The sequence below is a fragment of the Bison bison genome, unplaced genomic scaffold, assembly GCF_000754665.1.
Source record: "Bison bison bison isolate TAMUID 2011002044 unplaced genomic scaffold, Bison_UMD1.0 scf7180017864322, whole genome shotgun sequence".
NCBI lineage: Eukaryota > Metazoa > Chordata > Mammalia > Artiodactyla > Bovidae > Bison > Bison bison.
Window position 1 is genome coordinate 6,201,401 of NW_011494894.1, and position 23,372 is coordinate 6,224,772.

Here is a 23,372-nt window from a genome sequence, read left to right on the forward strand (position 1 = left end):
ATAATTAAATGAGTTAATATATGGAAAGCGTGTAAAATAGTGACCAGCATATATTAAATATTACAAAGTAAATATCATTATTGCTTCTCCAGTATTTGACAATGCTGTGGTCTGTCCTTCTATATGTCAATGAAACCATGAGTTTCTGAGCAGTTCTGTCGTGCTCTGAGAGCCAAAACTGCCAGTGCATTTCCTGCTTATTAGGGGGCAGTCACATAATTAACCAGGTCATGAATGACAAAGGCAAAATCTGGTGTGGGGATCAGAAATCTCCACTTTAAACAGTCATTTTGGAATTTTGAGAAACAGAGTAAGCCAAATACACGGATTTCTTTTTGAGGATTAGTTTTCTTACTTCAGGAATGAATATTGTTTATTGACTTTTGACAGTTTTTTAAAGGAGCAAAAGGTACACAGTAGAATCATAAAATATAGCTTTTGGAAATGTGACCAACATATTAACAAATATGTGTTAAACTAGACATTAGTGATCTTATTTAATTTAAGGGGAAAGGCAGAGGCTTGATAGAGTATTGTTATTTTATAGTAATACACATTCCACCTCTTTTTTTTTGGTTGAATGTTTAGTATAAGCAATAAATGTTAATAATTATTTCTTTGGGGGCTTTTTATTGTTTTCTGCTTTTGAGACATTTATATTAAATAATTTTGTTAAGAGGTAATTGTTTTTCATCATCAGATTTTCTTCTCTCTGCATGGCATACATCCTTCAACAGTTTTCTTAGGAAAGAATATAAGATGAATTTTATATGAATTTCTGGAATAGTGAAAGGTTGGCTTAGCTCTGTGTGATTCATGAAAGCTTGTCTGCTAACACTGGTCTATTTCCTGACTCTGTTTATATTCCTTCCTAACTAAATATTTCTTTTGTTTTTGTTGGTATATGTTTATGAAGGAGTATTAACTTTTTGAAAGACATTAAGTAGAATATATTTAACTTTTTCCCATTTCTGCTCTTTTAAAATTAGGAATCAAGTACTGGAAATGTTTGATCATGCTTATGGTAACTATATGGTAAGTAGAAAGCTTATCTTAATATACCATTTATGTGAGCTGATTATTATGTGAGCTCAGTCAACTGGGAATTTTATAACTTGAATTAATAAATTTAATTTTCGTTAAAAATTCATTTTTAAAGGACGTTTTTAAAAATAGTGTCAACATAGGGTAACAGGGTATTCCTGATAGTGGTTCTTAGAGAACCAATATATTGAATAGGTAAGAATAAATTTAATTAGATTATGAAACTGTATTTAAGTAGTTTCCTTTGATGCTATCAATGGTGTATATTAAATAGTTTGCATAGTTATATATGGTAAATATAAACATGAGTAAGGTGCTATCTTTGCCTTAAGGGAAATGCTTCTCTTAACTAAACAAAAAAGTATTTACAGAATTACTATATTCACTTTATGAAGAAAACCATTGCTTTCAGAGAGTCAGACTGTCACCTAGTTTCTGTCCAAATGATATCCTCACAGTGGGCCTTGATTTGAATATATTTTTTTTCTAGATATGCTGGTCCATATTATTTTAAAATGCCTTAGTGCTCACTTGAGTGAAATAACAAGCTTAGTTTTGCAAAGCAAAACATGTTCTGGAGACCTGTTGCATAATAGTGAATATACTTAATGTTGCTAAACTCACGCTTAAAAATGGTAAAGTTTATGTTCCATGATTTCCACCACAATTAAAAATTTAATTTTAATTAAATAGTACAGGACTAGGAGGTAGGGAAGGGCATTTGTAACTGCCCCCCCGAACCCCAGTGACCTCTTGCCCCCCGCAATAAAATGATCTTAAAATGCAAAAAAAAAAAATCATAATAATTTTTAAAAGATAACTAGCCAGCAAATTTTAGAGTTCTGAATACAGTTTTACAAGTAAATTTGTGTAATTTTGACGAGCTTAATCAGATTATTCTGAGAATTACTTCTTATGAAGTAATTGTTATGTCAGCATATCTTCTATGATTAAGGCCTGTAAATGTAGTTGGGGAAGGTTTGGCAAAGAATTAAGTTTAATTGATTCTGCTGTGTTTTTCAACTGATTCTGAATCCATTTTTCTGTTACCCAAATATCTTCATATGTCTACATTATCTTTATGAACATGTAAGTACATACGCTTTTATACATTAAAATTTTTTTTAAGCTTGTCTTATATTTGATAATTCCTATTCCCTTCTATATTGTACATCTTTTAAGAGTACATACTGAGTTCTTAAATGTTTTTAGGATATAATGGTGATGAAGTTCTGGGTGTTTTTACAGTTTTGAATTCATTTCTCAAGATTCAGCCATTCCCGTAACATTTCTTTCAAAATCATTTATCCCTGGTTAATTCAGTTTGGGCAAAGCATAATTTTCTCTAAGCTAATAGTTTTAGGGTGGCCAAGTGGATCTAGGTTACATCTTCAAACCTAAGCCATGTCATAAATGCATACTTTTAGTTCCAAGGTGAATAAGATGTTATACAGCTGGATTAGTTCAGTACATCTCACTGTGAATAGGGTCTTCTTTTGTGAAGCACAGTATCTTTAACATTTTGTTCCTTATTAGGTAAACAGCTGAAAGTTATATCAGTACATTTTTTCCTAACGTAGAAATGAGTTTCTGACAGAGCAGCTACCAATGGCAGCCCTCAGAAGACTTCTTGGTCCAGTTCTTATTTATGGACCCTAACTGGATAACTTTTATTACAGTCATCTGCCTGCAAGATCTAAAGGAGAGGGATTTCAGTTCCAAAGACCAGAAACTCTTGGAATTAACACCCCTCGCCCTCCATTTTTCGAGTGAAGTCATACCCATCTGCAGTCCACTGCAATATGTATTTTAAAATGTTCAACTATTTTACGACATGAGTGACTCTTGCAGTATACTTGTGCTGTGCTCAAACTGTGTGAGGTTTGTAACCCAAGATTTAGTCTAGAATTCACACTTCCCCTTTTCAAGTTCTCAGCTAACATGAAACGGTTCTAAAATGTTAAACAGAGACCAGGTACGTTGTACTTGTTATGTGAAGTCAGTTGCAATTTTTTTCTAGTTCCTATACTCAGAAACACTATTAGCTTGTTATAGAGTAAAAGTATATATAGATTTTGGAGTTAGATGAGTTTGAGTTCAAATCCTATATCAGTTATTTAGCTTGAACCTTAAACAGATCATTTAACTCCCTTGGGCAGTGTCTTCCTATGAAAAATGGGGATGAGTACAAAGGATTATTGTAGAGTATAAGATTTTTGAGATCACAGGGCCTTTTCTTTACTTTTTAATAAATTCATCGTCTATATGTCGTATATTTAACTGGCATCATGAAAAAATGAAGTGAAAATGTTAGTTGCTTAGTTGTGTCCAACTCTTTGTGACCCCATGGACTGTAGTGTGCCAGCCTCCTCTGTCTGTGGAATTCACCAGGCAGGAATACTTGAGTGCGTAGCCCTTCTCTTCTCTAAGGATCTTCCTGACCCAGGGATCAAACTCAGTTCTGCTGCATTGCAGGCAGAGCTACCAGGGAAGCCCAGCTGGTTCCCTACCTGGTACATGAATGGGTTTTTTGTTTTTTTGTTCTTGAAAGCATTGACTTGAATTCTTAGGAAGGTATAATCAAATGGGTTTTTTTTTTTGCATTTGATTATTGTGATATATCTTTACCTTTTAAAATCAGAAATTGTTTAATAAATTTTATTAAAAGTATAAAGTGAAATAAAAGTAAAGTCGCTCAGTCGTGTCTGACTCTTTGTGACCCCATGGACTATAGCCTACCACGCTCCTCTGTCCGTGGGATGTTCCAGGCAAGAGTACTGGAGTGGGGTGCCATCGCCTTCTCCAAGAAAGTACGTTAATGGTTAATTTGGGGATGTACAACTCTGTTTGCTGTAGTCAGTTGCCTTCTATGCTAAAATGGCTTTTAAATAAATGTTGAAAACTTTTCATTTCTTACTAGACTTAAAAAATATTACTCTCCAGTCTAATACACAATTACAGCAATTCTTTTAACTTTCTTGGTTTTGGGAAAACAATATTATTTTCCAAAGACAAGCAGAATAATATTAAAAGCAAAAACTCTGGAAATGGAGCAGGATACCCTGCGATAGCTCTGCCAGCTGGATTACAATGGGAAAGTCACCTCATCTCCCTGGACCTGTTTCTTCATCTCTCTCAAATGGTTTGCCTGCCTCACAATGTTTTAAAGATTAAGCAAGTTAATATAATTAAAGTACTTGGAATTTGTGTCCAGCAGATAGGAAACACTACGTGTTTATTGCTACCAGCTACTGCCGGTATCATGACAGCTGCTAGTAATTCATTGTCTATCTGAGACTGAAATGGCCCTCCTAAAACTTATTGAGGCTTTAACTCAGAACTCCTTCCCTACATGGTGCATAGAACTTTCTTCAAACACACTCATTCTTTCCTGTTCGAGGCATGTCGTCTTTGAACTTTGTTTTTCTTTATGATTCCCCAGGTTCTAGTAATGTTATTTTTCAATAACAATGCCCTGCCAGCCTTAGGTAGATTACTAAATCTTTGTGTTACTGCAAGACTTTTCTGGTGTTACATCCAAGACTTTTCTGATTTTATCAGTTGGTAGCTCAGCTGGTAAAGAATCCATCTGCAATGCAGAAGACCCTGGTTCGATTTCCTGACTCGGAAAGATCCCTTGGAGAAGGGATAGGCTACCTACTCCAGTATTCTTGGACTTCCCTGGTGGCTCAGATGGTAAAGAATCCACAGTGCAGGAGACCTGGGTTTGATCCCTGGGTTGAGAAGATCTGTGGAGGAGGGCATGGCAACCCACTCCAGTATTCTTGCCTTGAGAATCCCATGGACAGAGAGGAGCCTGGCGGGCTACAGTCCATAAAGTCACAAAGAGACACGACTCAAGAGGCTTAGAACACATGCATTTTATCAACTAAGAATATTATTTGGGGCTATCTCAGCATCATAAGGAGCTTCCCTGGTGGCTCAGATAGTAAAGAATCTGCCTGCAATGCAGGAGACCTGGGTTCAATCCCTGGGTTGGGAAGATTCCCTGGAGAAGGAAATGACTACCCACTCCAGTATTCTTGCCTGGAGAATTCCAAGGCCAGAGAAGCCTGGTGGGCTGCAGTCCATGGGGTCACAAAGAATAGGACACAACTGAGCAACTAAGCACACAGTAGCATAAATACTAACAATTATAACGAATGTACTTGACAGATCTCTAGCCTCAAACTGCGGTTTATCCGCAGTGAATTGCACAGATGACTTCCTTTTTTCCCCAAATAAAATGAAATTAGATGTGTTTTTTGGCAGTTCTTGTGCGACCTTATTTAACCTTAGACCACAGCCACTTTAGGGCTTCTATTAGCTTGTTTTTAGTATTTGCGCTGGGGCCAGTCTGCAGACTAAATTAGATGACAAAATACATGTATTTAGGCCACCAAATACAGAACTGTTTTGGATCTGAGCTCCCTGATCTGATGATCTCTGTCTTCTAATGTTTTTCCTGTTGACTATAGACAACTCATTTATCAACTATTATAAACAGAAACTACCTTGGTAGAGACCTAAACATTATAAATAAATTCTGAAAGAGTTGGTAAGTAGGTAAACTCCTAGCACAGTTGCCTTTAGCTAGGAGCATCATACCTATTCACTTTTAAGCTTGCTTTCGTGAGTGCACGGGCTTCCCTCATGGCTCAGACGGTAGAGCCTCTGCCCGCAATGCGGGAGACCCAGGTTCGGTCTCTAAGTCAGGAAGATCTTCTGGAGAAGGAAATGGCATCCCACTCCAATACTCTTGACTGGAAAATCCCATGGGTGGAGGAGCCTGGTAGGCTACAGTCTATGGGATTGCGAAGAGACAGACACAGTTGAGTGACTTCACTTTCCTTCATCTTCGTGAGTGCACATTTCAAAGAAAAATCAGTATCCTTTAAACAAAAGGAACTGTTTTAAAATGTAACTTCTTATGAATTTTCAGATTTGTGTAAGCTTTCTTAGAAATATTTTTTCCTGATTTTTAAAAAACCATTTTTCATTGTGGTTAAAATATACATAAAATTTTACCATTTAAACCCTTTTTAAGTGTATGGCATTAATTATGTTCACATTGTTCTGCAAATATCACCATCCACCTTCAGAACTTTTCCATATTTTAATTTGAAACTGTACCAGTGTTTCTTTTTGATAGTTTCTTAAAAAGAGTAATTCTATACATAAGTTTAAAAGTGGTATTAATGGTCAGGAGGAGGGCAGATACAAATACTTGTGTATGTGCAATTTTTGTGTGTAAACGATTATAGGACTACCTTTTATTAATCATTGTTCCTTGGCCTCTACTTTTAGAACATTCTAAAACAACTGCCAAAGTGACTTAAATTCTATATTGTCTTCTCGTTGGTTTTTTTGTTTGTTTCTTAAATCATACCGTAATACTCTGTGTAGGATTTTGACTCAATAGAACCACATCTTCCTATATGTTTAGGTAGAATTTACAGAGAAAAGAATTTCCGATTTCAAATGCATGGTTCTGTGTTGTACAGTTGAACACAGTTATTTAACTGGCACCACATTTATGATACAGAACATTTCCATCTCCCCAGAAGCTCTCTCATGCTCCTCTGCAATCAGTTCCTTTTCTCCACCTCTGACCTCTAGCAACCATTGTGATCTGGTCTCTGTCACTAGTTTTCCCTTTTCTAGGACTTCATATTAGTGGCCTCTTAGAATATGTATGTAGTATTTTGGTTCACATTCTTTCCTGTAGTGTGATGCTTTTGAGATTTGTCCATGTTGTTGGAGATATTATAGTTCCTACTTATTGCTCAGTAGTATTTGTTGATTTGGCAAAACACCATTCACTAGTTGATAAATATTTAGAATGATTATAGTCTTTGGCTCTTATTAAAAGACTGCTGTGAATTTGAGAATGCAGATTTTTATGTGGACATTCATTTACATACTTAGGAATGGGATTGCTGGGTCCTATGGGAAGGGTAAATTTAATTTTTTATAAGAAACTGCCAGACTTTTCTAAAGTGGCTGTAACATATTGCATTCCTTATGAGCAATTTAAGAGTTTCAGTTACTCTGCATCTTCTCCAACACTTGGTATTTTCAGTCTTTTTAATTTTAGCTATTCTAGTGGGTGTGTAGTGGTATTTTGTTGTGATTTTAGTTTTATTTTTCCTGATGACTAATGATGTTGAAAATCTTTCCATATGTTTAGTGTATCTTTTTTTGGTGAAACATCTGTTCAGATCTCTTGCTATTTTAAAATCAGGTCATTTGTCCTGTTATAACTGAGTCATAAGAGATATATTATTTTCTGGATATTAGTCCTTTATCATATGTATGTTTACAGATATTTTCTTCCCGTCTGTACTTTGCCTTTTAATTTTCTTAATGTCTTTTGAAGTATAAATGTTTTAACTTGTGACCAAGTCCAATTTATTCTTTTTCTTTTATGACTTATGCCTTTTATACCCTACCTAAAAAAATATTTGCCTAGCCCAGAGTCACAAAGATTTTCCTGTTTTCTTCTAGGTGTTTTAATGATTTTAGCTTTTTCAGTGAGATCTACTACTCATTCTGAGTTAATGTTTGTATATATGGTGTGAGGTAAAGCTTTGTTTATATTTTTTTCTTTGTGGATATCCCATTATTCTAGCACGGTTTGTTGAAAAGAGTATCCTTCTCCCACAGAATTACTTTGGCACCTTTGTAAAATCAGTTAACTTTATATGCTTGGGTGTATTTCTAAACTCTGTATCTTTTTTCCCACTGATCTAAATATCTATTAGTCCATCTGTATCAGTCTTGGATTAAGTGATATTAAGTCCTGAAATCAGGCAGTGTAAGTCTTTCAGCTTTGTTCTTTTTCAAAATTGTTTTGAATATTTTACATATTTTGCATTTTCATGTAAATTTTGGAATCATATTGTCAATTTCTAAAAAAAAACATAGCCTATGGAGATACTGATTGGGATTATGTTGAAATCTACACATCAGTTTGGAGAGTTTGACTTCTTAATAGTATCAAGTCTTTTAATCCATAAATATAGTGTCTGTGTACATTTATTTAGTTCTTAATGTTAGCAGTGTTTTGTTCTTTGCAGTGTACAGTTCTTGCACATCTCTTGTTAAATTTATTCATAAGTATTTCATATTTTTAATGCTCTTGTAAATTATGGTCTTTCAAATTTTAATTCCCAGTTGTCCATTGATTTCATACAGAAATACAGCTTTTTTCTGATAACTTGAGATCCTTGCTAAATTCATGTATGATTTTTAGTAGCTTTTTTGGTAGATTCCATAAGGTTTCCTACATGGTCAGTCATGTGATCTGCAAAAAAAGATTCTTCCTTCTTCCTCCAAACTATTTTGTTTTTTCTTAGAGCAGTAGCTAGGACTTCTTGTATGATGTTTAAAAGAAATGTGAGATCCTTGTCTTACTCCTAATCTTGTGACAAAAGCAGTTAGCCTTTCCCTGTTAAGTATGATATTAGCTGTGGGTTTTTCATAGATGCTCTGTATTCAGGTCCTTTCTATTTCTAGCTTGCTGAAAATTTTCATCATCCCAGGTTATTTATTAAATTTTGTCAAATACTTTTTTTGCATTATTGATAATAATCTTGCTAAAAATATCTGTTGGTAGCAAGACTTTATTTCATTACAACATTATTATTTATTATCATTTATTCCATGTAATATTATTTCTGAAGTTCAGTTTATTTTATCATTGATCAAACCAAATTGATTAACATACATTGAAGAATTTGGAAACTTTTGTTCTTATTTTGAGTACAGACTTCTAAAGCTTGCCAGCATTCTACTCTGTGCTTAATCTAAAATCTTATCAGATAACTGCAGTTTTGTTACTTATTTCTCCTCAGTGCTGAGAAACATTTCATAAAATATAGTGCTCAAAGGACCATATGTTCAGGGTAGAAGTATTAATAATTTAATAGTTTAGATAAATGGAATCCTAAACACCTGAAACACGGCTAAGTGAGTATAAGTAGTGAACAAAGGGGAAAAGGAATATTTGATTTGGGGTGAAAAGAGAACTGAAAAATTATGTAAGTTCAGTCAGTACTAGCATATGCTATCTATATATAATAGAGGGTTTATTAGATATCATTTAGTTTTTGTTTTAGGAAGGAATATCTTACCTGCCTCAAGAAGGGAGGTGAGGTGTTTAACAATAAAGATCTGGAATAAAACATTTAAAATGTATGTAATTTTATGGGGAATTAAATAGATTTGGTGTCTTCAGTAGCTCACTATTATAAATAAACAGTACTTTTGTCTTATTATTGATTTTAGTAAAGTCTCTTCCCTTTGGCTAGTTTTTGGAATTGGCTTTACTGAAAAGTCAGTTTGGATGCTGCTTTGAGTGTTTTTTTTTTTTTTAATTATGTATTTATTTATGGCTGTGCTGGGTGTTTGTTGCTGCGCAGGCTGTCTCTAGTTGCAGTGAGTGGGGCTGCTCTTCATTTGAGTCTGAGGGCTTCTCATTCTGGTGGCTTCTCCCGTTGCAGAGCACAGGCTCTAGGGCACGGGCTCCGTAGTTGCAGCACGTGGGCTTAGTGGTTGTGGCGCACAAGCTTAGTTGTCCTGAGGCATGTGGAATCTCCCCGGACCAGGGATCGAATCCATGTTCCCTGCATTGGCAGGGATCAGCAGAAAAGTCCTGATTTGAGTGTTTTAAAATTGCATATGTTTGTTTATTTTTTCGCTGCACTGGGTCTTTGTTACTACTCGGGCTTTTCTCTAGCTGTGAAGAGCAGGGGCTACACTCTATTTGTGGTGCTCGGGCTTCTCGTTGCGGTGGCTTCTCTGCTGTGGAGCACAGGCTCTAGGGCTCGCAGGCTTCAGTAGTTGGGATTTCCGGGCTCTAGCTCGATAGTTGTTGTCTACAGGCTGAGTTGCTCCATGGGATGTGGGATCTTTCCCAGATCAGGGATTGAACCCATGCCTCCTACATTGACAGGTAGATTCTTTACCACTGAGCCACAAAGGAAGTCCCTGATTGGAGTGTTTTGAAGCAGTTGTATCAAAATGCTAGTAAATTTAGAATTTGATGTGGAGAGTCTACTGTGTTTTGTTTTATGTTTTTGCTCTTGCTTTTAGCCAAGCACATGTTCTATCAATACTTAATTGATATAGGACTTTATCACCTGAGTTTTATTTTTAGTGATAATTTTTAAAGGTTTTTTTTTTTAATTTTCTTGGCTGTTAGTCATTAGCAGTATGAAAATTCTTATACTTTGTTCTGGCAGTACATTGAAGAGAAAGAATTACTGTAACCTCAGCCAAATTTGCCATGTGTGCATTGCTGTGAAATTATGCAAATCAACTGTAGTTTGCTTTATGATTCCCTGGTGGCTCAGGCGGTAAAGAATCTGCCTGCAATTGGGGAGACCTGGGTTTGATCCCTGGGTTGGGAAGATCCCCTGGAGGAGGGCATAGCGACCCACTCCAGTGTTCTTGCCTGGAGAATCCTGTGGACAGAGGAGCCTGGCAGAGTTGCAAAGAGTTGGACATGACTGAGTGACTAAGCACACACACACATGCATTGCTCTGAAATTATGCAAACCAACTGTAATTTGCTTTGTGGTTAACCAGAAGAAAAGGTTGTGGTTTTGTTTCTGTCCTTAATGTTGAAACAGGGGGACATAAAGTATTTTTACACCTGGTTCAAAGCTCTCTTATTTGATTATTCTGGTTTTCAGTTACTAATAATATTTTTCTTACCTGGATAAGCTTAGGGTTTGAGTTTCATATTTAATTTCAGATAAAGGTGATTGTATATGTGTTTTGCAAAACCCTAAAAATAGTATTGTTAAGCTTTCTAAGCAGCCATTTAAAAAGAGCTCTCTACAATCAAATTAACATTTGAATGATCTCTTATGTAGTATCTTTCAAAATACATAAGCAAGTTTTAAAAAATGTTACTTGAGTTACTTCTAAGTGTTTTTTATATGTGTTAAATATAAAACTATAAAGCATTAAAAATATTGTGCATTTTGGTAAATCATGGTTCTGTTGGAATTAAAAAGTAATTAGGAACTTGACATCTCAAAGCCACATGCAAAAGTAATTAGGAATTTTACTAAAATATATATATATAATATTAAAATTATAAAATATTGAATTCAGAATTTGGTAGCTGCATATGGATTCTAATTATATAAAAGCATTTGTTACCTGGAATCCTTTCCTCAGGAAATAAATCATTGTAGAACACCGAAGTTTTTAAAATAACCTGAAGGATTGCAGGCTGCAAGTCTTTTTGTATTTAGTCTAATTTTTTTGTTTTGGTCTTTCCTTTTGTGTGACCATCTGTGTAGTGTTCCTGACCTCTTTTTTTTTTTTTTGCTGCAAACATGGTAATGAGTTTGGAATCTAGATAATTAAGTGAGAGGCAGGAGGATAGAGCTGGACATTGGGGGTCAGGAATACTTTGGTTGAATTTTTAGAATTCAGAATCATATGGCATACAGGTATAGGAGGAACAAGTCAGATTCCAGGTATAAAGGATCAGAGTAGTCTTAGAAACTTTGCCACGGTGATATTTCATGAACGCAAGAAAAGTGGAATCGTATTTTCAAACTTCTGAAGGAGAGAAAATATGTTTCAGGCATTTTATAATCATTTGGATTGTTCTTCAAGTGTAAGGCAAGAGCCAGCTTAACCCAGAAATAACAGTACTGATGACTCTATTTTAAAGTAAACAAAAATAACTTACCTAAGGACAAAGTTCAGGCACCCAAGAGATAAAAACTTCAGGAATGGAGGCGCCAAAAAAAGTGGTGTGCATTGATTCCAGTTAAGTAGAATTCTCACGCTGGTAACTGGGGAAATTATGATTCCAGACCAGACTATAAATGTTATAAACCTTTAAAAAAAATCTTTGTCAAAGCATTTAAAATTTTCTTTCTGATAATTATAAATGTACAGAGAAATTTTTGAAATAGCTAAAACTAATATTTAGTGTACCGTTATTCAAAATATTAGAGACTTTGGAATTGAAGTATTATTTCTTTGTAAAAACCTCACTAAGAGAAGTTAGAACAGGACTCGCCTTGCTTGCCGCCGCCTTGTTGTATGACTTAAGATACAACATAAATCTCTGCTATACCTGGTGTGGTAGATACAGAAATTTCAAAATTTGGGCCCACTTCAAAAATTTTATCCTTTTCCCTCTGTGTCATGAAATTTCTGCAGGCATTATTATGTCACAACCACTTTTTTCGTCTGTGTGGATAATTTGGCCTTTACTGAATTCCTCTGGCTGCATGTCTAGATACTACTTCAGTGACAGCAGTATCAACGTTCCATGGTCAGCTGTTTCTTCTGTAATATCTTTTATGTTCAATGTGAATTTCACTTTCAGTGTTTCCACTTTTCATTTCTTTGTGAGCTTTCGTCCTCATTGATTAATTTCCTCTTTTGATTATATATTTTTATAAACTGTTAAACTGTCATGTAGGATTATCACTAGGTGACAAGGAGACATATAACTTCATGCTTGCTGTCTGAACTAAAAAATACACCGTGATCAATCACTAGTTCCACTTCGAAAGAAGTTATGTGATTGATCGCTGATCACAAGAAGCATCTGGTATTTATGTAGCAATTTGTGGATTGAAGAACTGGCACTTCAGTTTGCATTCTGTGCAATTATTTAAAAATACAATGGTACCTGGAATTTGAACCATGTTGCTGAAAGTTTAAATTGTGAATCTCAATTTGTGTGTGTATAGTGAAAACATGTAAAGTGAAAACTGTTTATAATAATATAATCGATAAAAATCCCAAGTTAGGGAAAAGGGTGAGTATATTAATCCTGTTATCCTTGTCAGGTATTATTATTATTATTATTGTCAGGTAAGTATTATCTAAAATTGAAATATGTAATACAGTGATTCTCGCTTCTAAATGTTTCTTATAGTCACATTTTATTAGTTTTGGGGGACTCTCTTAGGGACAGTCCCCTGGTTAAAGAGATTATAAAGTTTAGCAAGCTTTTCTTGTTTCTCTCCTTTTCTAAGATGTGCAGCCAAGTAATTGGAGATTTCAGTCCAATTTCATTGAAGCAACTGTTCAACTTAAAGAACCTACTTCATTGGCTATAGCCATGCATGGAGGGCCAACAACATCAACTCTCCGACACTTTGGGTGTTAACATATTTCCCTTTAAAGCCTGTCTTTATTCCTAATGCCCATGTTGTGGTCAGTGCAGCTTCGTCTTCTCACTCCACTATTCAGTTTTGGTATTGGAAAGTTTCTTATTTTCAAGCTTCAGTTCAGTTCAGTTGCTCAGTCGTGTCTGACTCTTTGCGACCGCATGGACTACGGCACACCAGGCCTCCCTGTCCATCACCAACTCCTGGAGTTCACTCAAACTCACGTCCATCGAGTTGGTGATGCCATCCAGCCATCTCATCCTCTGTCGTCCCCTTCTCCTCTTGCCCCCAATCCCTCCCAGCATTAGGGTTTTTTCCAGCGAGTTAACTCTTCTCATGAGGTGGCCAAAGTACTGGAATTTCAGCTTTAGCATCAGTCCTTCCAATAAACACCAGGACTGATCTCCTTTAGGATGGACTGGTTGGATCTCCTTGCAGTCCAAGGGACTCTCAAGAGTCTTCTCCAACACCACAGTTCAAAAGCATCAATTCTTCGGCGCTCAGCCTTCTTCACAGTCCAACTCTCACATCCATACATGACCACTGGGAAAACCATAGCCTTGACTAGACGGACCTTTGTTGTCAAAGTCCTGTCTCTGCTTTTTAATATGCTATCTAGGTTAGCTATGTATTGAAAAAAATTATACAACAATTCACTGTGTAGTAGACAAGAGGGAGGATTCTTGTGTGTGCTTCATTATAATTTAGACTAGACATACGCTGTCATGGTTGCTCATCCAAAAAATCTACTCAATAATAGGCCAAGCTATAAAATGCCTATTAGTTGAGTCATTGTGTTATATACCCGAAACTCACATAATTTTGTACATCAACCTGTTTCAATAAAAAGTACCTATTAATAAAGATTAAGAAATGTATGTGACCTGTGGTGGAAACTGAATTCATAAAAGAAGATTTGAACTAGTATATTGATACAGTAGTCCTAGATAGGAAGATTCAGTTGGTAAAAAATATCAATTCTCCATAATTTAGACTCTTTCAATTAAAATTTCAATGGAATTTTAAGGAAATTTTAAAATTATCCAGAAGAGTAAACTTGAAAAACTCATTAAGAAAATTTAGAACAAAATAACTGGGGGGAGTGAATTGCTTAACCAGGTAGCAAGGCGTGTTGCAAAGACTGATTAAGACAATGGTTTCGAAGCAGGAAGTAGGTTTGTAAAACAAATAGGTCTGTAGGGCAATAGGAGTAGGAACTAGGTCTGTAGAACAAAGTAGAGGCTATGAAAATGTGTGTTCATGTAGATACTTTATAAGCTATATTTCAAGCAGTTAGGGAAAGGATGAATTGTTCAAAAAGTGATATTTAGGAAATTGGCTATTTGGGGGAGGAAATACAAGTACATTCCCACTTCACATTATAAGCAAAATTAGATTCCAGATGGAGTAATTATCTAGACGTATAAAAAATAAAATCATAAGTGTGCTGTTTTCAGAGACCCAAGATGGCCTTATTAACTGTGCCCCAAATTTAGAAACCATGAAGAAACTAATAGATTTAATTACATATTTAAAGATTAAAGTAAAAAGTACCGTAAACAAAGTTAAAAGCCAAAGGAAAGATAGAAAAAATGTTTACATAACAATGTATAAGGAGTCAGACAACCAATAGAAAATAAACAAAGGTATAAATAGACATTTCTGAAAAGAAATAGCAATGGCTAATGCAAAAAGATATTTATCCTCATTTGTAATGAAACTTGAGATATCATTTTTTATCCAGGAGATTGGCAAAATGTAAACTGTTGATCATTGCCTGAGAGTGTTGTTAAGAGTGTTGTTAAGTGTTGTATCTTTGTGTTCAGTTTGATAGTAGCTAGTCGGACACGACTGAAGTGACTTAGCAGCAGCAAAAATGAAGGGGCTTCCTTGGTACCTCAGCTGATAAGGAATCTGCCTGCAATGCAGGAGACTCCGGTATGATTTCCTGGGTCAGGAAGATCTCCTGGAAGAGGGATAGGCTCTAGTGTTCTTGGGCTTCCCTGGTGGCTCAGACGATAAAGAGTCTGCCTGCAATGTGGCAGACCTGGGGTCAGTCCCTAGGTTGGGAAGATCCCGTGGAGGAGGGCATGGCAACCCACTCCAGTATTCTTGCCTGGAGAATCCCCATGGACAGAGGAGCCTGGCGGGCTACAGTCCATGAGGTTGAAAAGAGTTGGGTATGACTGATAAGTTGGATAAGTACAGCACAGAAAAAATGAAATATCTGTACCTTTGGCCCACTGGGTCTGGTTTTAGAGATTTAATCCATAGAGTACAAGCATATGTACAAGAGATATGGACATATAGCTGTTTACTGAAGCATTGTTTATACAGTAAAAAATTGCGTTCAGCCTACATGTTCATCAGTACCCATACTTTGGGGAATACCATGAGGAGCAGGTCCTGTCAAGTGTGTGGGCTCTGGAATCAGATTGCCACGTTTGCATTCTGGATCCATCATTTACTGGTTGCATGACGTAGGCTTAGTTAATTTCTCCGGCCCTCAGTTTTCTCATCTACAAAACAGAAATGATGGAATTTGTTTCAGAGGGTTATGTGATAAGTTAAAAAAACTAAAATATATAGAACAGTGCTTAGAACGTAAGTACTCAATAATATTAGTTAATATTAAACTATCACTATGCAATTATTAAAAAGAATAAAATACATCTGTAGAATTGCAGCATGAAAAACCCCAGAGTGATTTAAGTGAACACATTTTAGGACAGTGTGTGCATATGGCATGAGTACCTTTGCAAATGGAATTTTTAAGTGATGTATGTACATGTATTTCTATGTATGTGGATAGGTCTGGAATGATAAATGCCAGTTGTAACAGCAGTTATCTCTCTGGGAAGTGAGATTGGGTGGAGGGGAAACGGATTGTTGTTAGAGTTATAAGGAAATATTTTCTTGTATTTACAAGTACATATTTATGGCTAAAAAGTTTTCTTTTAAGGTTTCATGGACTGTAAGAATAGTAAAACTTTTGATTAATGTTTGTTAAAAAAAAACTGAAAAGTTATGTTCTCTAAAAGATGTGCACTTTCCTCTTACTTTCCTTAGTGACTCACTAAGACTTTCCTTGCAGGAACATGCTTACCCAGCGGATGAACTCATGCCTTTGACCTGCAGAGGTCGCGTTAGAGGCCAGGAGCCAAGTCGGGGTGATGTTGATGATGCCTTGGGAAAGTGAGTATTAACAAAGGGCATAACATGGCAGCTCAAAGTTCTCAAGTCTTAAGGCATCTTAGAGGCAGTGTGTAATTGTGAATCTGGGAATTGGTTAAATTTCAAGACTGTTTTAACTATCCCGTTAAATTCCTTTATTCCTTTCTGTTATCTTTTGTACAATATTAATCAGTTTACCTCTTAGATCAGTGAAAAGTTGAGTTGCTTGTTAAGATGAATGTGACTTTTAGAATGTATATAGTTGTTGACACTTACAAGGTGTTGATGCATTAATATTTTTTATTTGCTTTTAAAAGAGCTAATGAATATTTCTGTTCACTTTGAAAGATTTGTCGTTATGCCTAATCTAAATGTGATGTTAAGGCTTTTCAGGTTCTTTTAGTGTTTTATAGGTTACATGGTACTGTAGATGCATGAAAGTACTAGTTAATGGAATAATGGAAACTTCCAGTCTCAGTAGGATTCAGATAATGTCTTATATGTTCATGAATACAAATATTCAGAATTCTAATGTTTTGTATCTCACTATACTTGTGTCATAGATTTTCCCTGACACTGATTGATTCTTTGGATACTCTTGTGGTAGGTTTGATTCTTCTTAAATTATTTTATGAATTTCATACTATGTGTGCTCAAGTACTATGAATATAATTGTAGTACAGTAAGTCTGAAATAAAAGTTTTCAGAATTTAAGATAATTTGATCTTTGCTTCAAAATAAATCTTTCATATTATTAAGTTGATAATGTCATGTGAATGTCAAGTGAAATTATATAGAATCATGGAGATACTCAAAATTTATAGGTATGTTAGCTTACATGGTGGCCCCTTAATCAGAAAAGTTGTTTCCTTTTGGACAAGTAGATTGAAGTTATTGGAAGAAAGTAATTCTAAAAAATGCTCTTGATATTCTTGTTCCAGAAAGACATGCTGCAATGATACTGAAATTGTTAAATTAAAATTTTTATATGTTAGGTCCATTAAAATTTTACTTCTTTCTCAAAAATGATTTTAAATACCAAGTGATCACTACTTAGCACTCCTTTTAGACCTGATGGGAGGCAAAGTTATTTAAATTAATTCTCGTTGGGGGTGGTTTGTGATGGCAGAGGGGAATGGCTCAGTTCCAGCTGTCATGATTTCTGAATGTAGTATCTTTCTAGTTTTTTACTCTCAGATCATTTATGGTATAAAAATAGGCTTGTTTCAGAATTTTACTTAAGTCATAATTCTCAAAGTTGAATTAATATCTAAAGTATTGATTAATATTTTTAAAAACACAACAAAAAATCTTTGTGGTGGCAGAAAATTTTCAGAGCCTGGCTTTTCTTCCCAGTACTGTTTCTATATTTTTATTTCACTGGGTGATTCTTTTCTCTTTTTCTTTTCTTTTTTAATCAGAGACTCTCAACTATATCAGCATCTTAGGAATATTACTTAGGAAGTTTAAAAAATAATCCTTCTCTCCCAAGTTGTTCTGATTTAATTTTCCTGAAGTGGGACCTGGCATTATTATGTATTTCTCTAAAGCTTCTCTTTGTTTATAAAATTTAACCATAGTTGAGACATTTTTTGTTGAGAAGCCCATGATTATTGAGACCTTTTTTAGCTGTATCAGAGTTTTGAAAGTGGTGATTTCATTTTTCAGAAATAAAAGGAATGTGTGAACCATATTATAATGACTATAAGAGAGACTCTTGTGTGCCTTATTTTTGGTTTAGTAGTCCTATGTGTTCTGCTATGTTAGGAGAAGAGAAAAAAATAAATAGGTATCCCAGGAGACACAAATTGCCACCCTGGGAGAAGCTAAGTGGTGTTATTTATTTATAAGTGTAGCTGGGTGATACACCTCATGTCTGTCTTGATACAGGGGAGTGTGTGAGGGGCAGTAGCTGTGTATTAGGAAAGACCATAGGTGGATGTACATTTGTTTCTCATTCTGTCATCTTGGCTTTATCCTTATATACTGTAAGCTCTTCATCATCTCTAAGCTCTTACTGATTTTTATGAACCTGAACCTCAGATATTCTATGTGTTTTAAAATTTTTTATCAGAAATGAAGGAGAAAATGTGTTTCTAGGCTGCATAACTTCCCTATATTTAGAAGTCTACTCGTCTCTAGTTGAGCAGCCATTATTATAAATAGGTTCTGTTCCTCTTTGAAATTAAACCACTTTGGCAGTGGTTCTCAAAATATGATTCCAGCACTACCAGCATCAGCATCACCTGGCAACTTGTTAGAGATACAGATTGTAGAGCCTCATCCCGGGCCTGTTGAATCAGAAAGTCTGGGAGTAATGCCCAGGAATGTTGTTTTTTTTTTTTTTAAACAAGCTTCTAGATGATTCTAATATATACTAAAGTTTTAGAACCACGTGTAATGATGCAGTGCTTTTTAGACTTGTTTGCTACAAATCACCTGGGGATCTGCTAAAATAAAACGCAGGTTGTGATGGAGCAGACTGAAGGCAGGCCCAAGGAAATGTTTTTCTAACAAACTGCCACTTGGTGGTGCTGTTGCTGCTGGTCAGCAGACCACACTTAGAGCACTGTTTGCTGTAACCTGAGTTCTTGCTCCCTGTGGCAGGGAGTACCAGGAAGTGATCATATAATATTAATATGTGACGTTGGCCAAATTATCTAGCTTCTCTGGACCCCTGTTTTCACTTCAGAAGGGCCTAGATTGGATATCTAAGATACCTATTAAGATCTACTTAAGCAGAAGGATTAAAAGAAGTTTGAAAGTTTTTCCTACATTTAGAAGGAATGTTGTACATTTTATCAATACAAATATTTAATATGTCTAATTTACTCTGTGATCATTTTTTGATTTGTGGTTTCTTTATTTGAAAATAGTAGAGGACATATCACTTGGGACAGGATGCAACCTTATTGTTTTTATTTTGGTCACACCACAATATGTTAAGTAGAACTTCTGTTGTCAGAGTTTGATCTTTCGATTTAAACTCTTGTTCATAATTCTAGACATCTCGTTTCTATTGATTGTAATGAAATCAAACCTAAAACTTTAAATTTACCACTAAAGTCAACGTTACCATGAAATCTACAGAGAGAAAGATACTGAACAGATTGAAGAGGGGAAGGGAAGAGACCTGAATTTGTTCTTTGTCATCAGTTAGGAGCTTAAGAAACCCGTCAACTAATGGAGCTATTAGAATGAATTTTTAGCTAATTATGGACAAAACTCTCATTTTTATTCTTCTTTGAAACAGATAGTGTAGGTACTATTCTTGGGAGAAATTCTCGGGAGATAGTCTTTGAAAGAATAAGATGAACAGAATTATATTAAAAAGATGTGCGTGTGTGTGAGGAGTGAGTAGAACAGTTGTATCTCCCGGAAGTGATACAGGTCTTTGTACATTCACATTTGTGGCTTCAGAATTTACATGGACTTTGAGACTGAGAAAGAAAAGCACTCAATTTAAAATCAGGTTTTATATTATATTACACTCAAGGCTTACTCTAAATTTTACTTAAACTTTAGTCACTCTTATGTTTTATGCCTAAATTCGAATTAAAAAAATTTTTATTTCCTTTTGGCTGTGCTAGGTCTTCATTGCTGTGCACGAACTTTCTTTACTTTAATTGTGGCGAGTCGGGGCTGCTGTTTGTTGCGGGGCACAGACTTCTCATTGCCATGCCTTCTCTTATTGCAGAGTGCAGACTAAGTGCTTGGGCTTCAGTAGTTAGGGGGAAAACAGCTCATTAGTTGTGGCTCCCGGACACTAGAGCACTGGCTTAGGAGTTGGGGTGCATCAATTTAGTTGCTCCTTGGCATGTGGAATCTTCCCAGACCAGGGATCAACCCTACATTCGCAGGCAGATTCTTAACCTCTGGACCACCAGGGAAATCCCTAGATTAGGATTTTTAGTGAAGTATCAGATCAGATGAGAAAACACTATAAAATATTATCAAACAAGAAGATTAAACAGTCAAGTAAAGGAAAACTACTTTTAATGGACCTGAGATCTAAATAACATCTACTTGTGCAACCTTAATTTAGACTGAAAAATCGACACAACCTGTGTAATGACAGTGACCCTCCTCTGGAGCTCAGTGCAAGCATCCAGAGTTCTTAGCTTCGTCAGGACTATAGACCCTCATGGTAATAATGGTAATAATAGATAGTAATGGTATCAAGCACTTACTAAATCAGGTGCTCTACTAAAAGTGCTTTACATGCATTACCTCATTTAGGAAAATAAACCTCTGAGGATAGGTATTTCCTCTTTTTATAGATGAAAGAACAGCCTCAGAGATGAGACTAAGGAACCAGAATTCAAATCCGAGCTTGTTCTTTAGCCCAACATTGCACTGCCTCCTCAGTTAGGGGCCTTGATGTCCAAGGGGTGAAGATGGCGAGCGTTGTATGGTTTAGGATCAATTGATCATTCCCTGGAGGATGTGCTTTCTTCCGAGACTAAGCAAGTTTTAAAATGGTATTTGACGAAAAGGGTGGGTTTTGTTTTGTTTGACTTGGGAAGCAAATCCCAGTAGAGTTCACCTCTTGCAGCTCTAGGTCATGGGTTATACACACCAGCTAACAGTTCTGATGATGATTGTTTTAAAGTCCTAATGATTTTTCAGTGTGTCTAAAAAAAAGAAGTATATAAAGATTCCTTGCAATATAAATAGGTATTTAATCTTTTTCAGTTTTAGATAGTATCACATTTTTATAATATGCTTAAGGGAAACATTTTTTCTGTTATTTTTTATAATCTTAAGGTATTAACTTGCTATTAGTAGCTCATTCTGAGGATATTTCTCTATGTCTTGGTTGAAAATAACTTTACTTTAAATAATTTTCTTCTCCTAGGTATTAAATAAAACTAAAGAATTTGAAGATGCAGTGAGAAAAGTTTTAAGAGATGTTAACTTAGATAATGATGTAGTTGTATCAGTCTTTGAAACAAACATCAGAGTTCTTGGGTAAGTATGTGAGATACTAAACTCTGATTTTAATAACAGAAGAATAAGGATATACTCTTTATTTCTTGGTGGTAGTAAAGCAAGAAATTTCTTACGTTTAAAAAATAAAAGGTGTGATACTGTAAAACACAGAGACTGCGGAATGACCCTGCTATATGTGTGGCACAGTCAGCAACAAGCTTTGGAAATAGTTGCAGACTCAAATCAAAGGTAATCCTTGTATGTTGTTAAAAAAGGACTGACAACAGGTCAAGTATTTGCATATTAGCTACATCACAGTTTTTTTGTCAGCTTATCTGTTTTACTAACCTTAACACTTCTTCAAGCCAAACTGAATTTATAGGATTACCTTTGAACTAACAGTTTGAAATATTCTTGGAACACAGGAAGTGCAGGATTTATTAATTCACGTTTCAACATTATTACATTTTTATATTTAATGGTTATTTTTGTGTTACTGTAACTCATTTCCTTTTGTTACACAGGCAAAGTGAGTCTATTCATCAGTTAAATTTAAAAAATAGTTTTTTAGCTTTTCACAGAGTTTATTAATCTATTACATTTAATAAAGAGTGGGGAATTTTTGTTAATGTTACACTAAAAGTCAAGAGATTTCAGGGTGCTATAATTAAAATTAAAATTTGTTAAAATCAAATGTGTTAAACTTATTAAGATAAATGATTCTAGGTTGTTTTTTAAGAAAATGTACGGTATTTAAGAATGCCAAACCCTTTCATCGTTGTTTAGTCGCTCAGACGTGTCTGACTCTTTTTCAACCCTGTGGACTGTAGCCCACCAGGCTCCTCTCTCCATGGGATTTTCCAGACAAGAATACTGGAGTGGGTTGCCATTCCCTTCTCCAAGGGCCAAACCTTTTACAACAGTTACAACATTTGATTCTTTTTTTTTTTTCATACCGGCCATGATTTAATAATGGTTTTTATAATGGTTTGCCACAAACTGAGTAGCCAGAGTTAGGTAAGAAATTATGTTCTTCTGTGATTGTTCCTTATGTACTCTAAATTGTTGGTAGCAAGATACCCACATCTGTTTAGGTGATGATATGTAAGTATGTGTACAATGTGACTAATGTTTCATCTCTCTGGTTGTAGGGGTCTTTTGGGTGGACACTCACTGGCAATCATGCTGAAAGAAAAAGGCGAGTACATGCAGTGGTACAATGATGAGCTTCTCCAAATGGCAAAGCAATTGGGCTACAAACTTTTACCAGCTTTCAATACTACCAGTGGCCTTCCTTATCCAAGAGTAAGTAATTCTGAAAAATATGGCAGCCTTTGTATACTTCTTTGCTGTTTTGAAAGAATCCATTTTTGTGATCCAGCCATTGTTCCTTACCTGCTTGAGGCCGGAAAAATAATTGCTTCAAGCTCTATAACAAATTTATATGAACATTTTGGTTAATTTGCATTTGAATGGTGTGAGAATTTAGATTTGTTAAAACTTTTTGTGTCATTGCATAAGGTTATGCTGCAGAAGGAAGAAACAAATGCCAGACTAGAATTTGGGCCCAGAATTATTGTGCAGACGATGTGGTGGAAGCAGTAGAGTAGGTGTTCACTCTCCAGAGGAGAGGATATTGAGAGAATACAGGACAGAGGGGAATGAGGAAGCACAGCAGTGAAAAGGAGATTGTGCGGAGACTTAGGAGGAGAACCGCAACATAGCGTATGGTATTAAAAATACTAAAAAAAAGTTTCAGAAGGAGACGTTCCAGCAAACATTAGGATAATTAGGGGTAAACAGAGCCTTGAAGGATCTAACGTGGCAGAATAAAGGGGAAGAAGGATTCGACATAGGTGAAAGAATAGGGACATTCATTTTAAGATTTCCTCCATGTTTGTAGTTAAGGAGAGTTGGCAGCACAAGCACAGTCAGTTGAGGGAGTTTTTATTATTATTTATTTATTTGGCTGCATTGGGTCTTTCATTGCAGTCCATGGGCTCTTCGGTGTGGCAGGGTAGCTTCTTTCTAGTGGCAGGCCGACTCAGTAGTTCCAGCTTGCAAGCT

The 23,372-nt window shown here is 35.6% G+C and overlaps 1 protein-coding gene across 3 annotated transcripts in view; it reads left to right on the plus strand.

Moving 5' to 3' along the window:
* The first annotated feature begins 6 nt into the window (after positions 1-6).
* Positions 7-23,372, plus strand: part of EDEM3 (ER degradation enhancer, mannosidase alpha-like 3) — a 65,925-nt gene continuing 42,559 nt past the window's right edge. For 2 of the 3 annotated variants that reach the window (XM_010853088.1, XM_010853090.1), the window contains exons 1-5: positions 7-1,035; positions 16,294-16,394; positions 16,937-16,976; positions 21,232-21,344; positions 22,457-22,610. In XM_010853088.1, coding sequence (XP_010851390.1) covers positions 1,006-1,035; positions 16,294-16,394; positions 16,937-16,976; positions 21,232-21,344; positions 22,457-22,610 — 438 coding nt within the window. In that variant the 5' untranslated portion in view covers positions 7-1,005. The remainder of the gene's footprint in view (positions 1,036-16,293; positions 16,395-16,936; positions 16,977-21,231; positions 21,345-22,456; positions 22,611-23,372) is intronic. The other variant, XM_010853089.1, reaches the window with a different exon arrangement.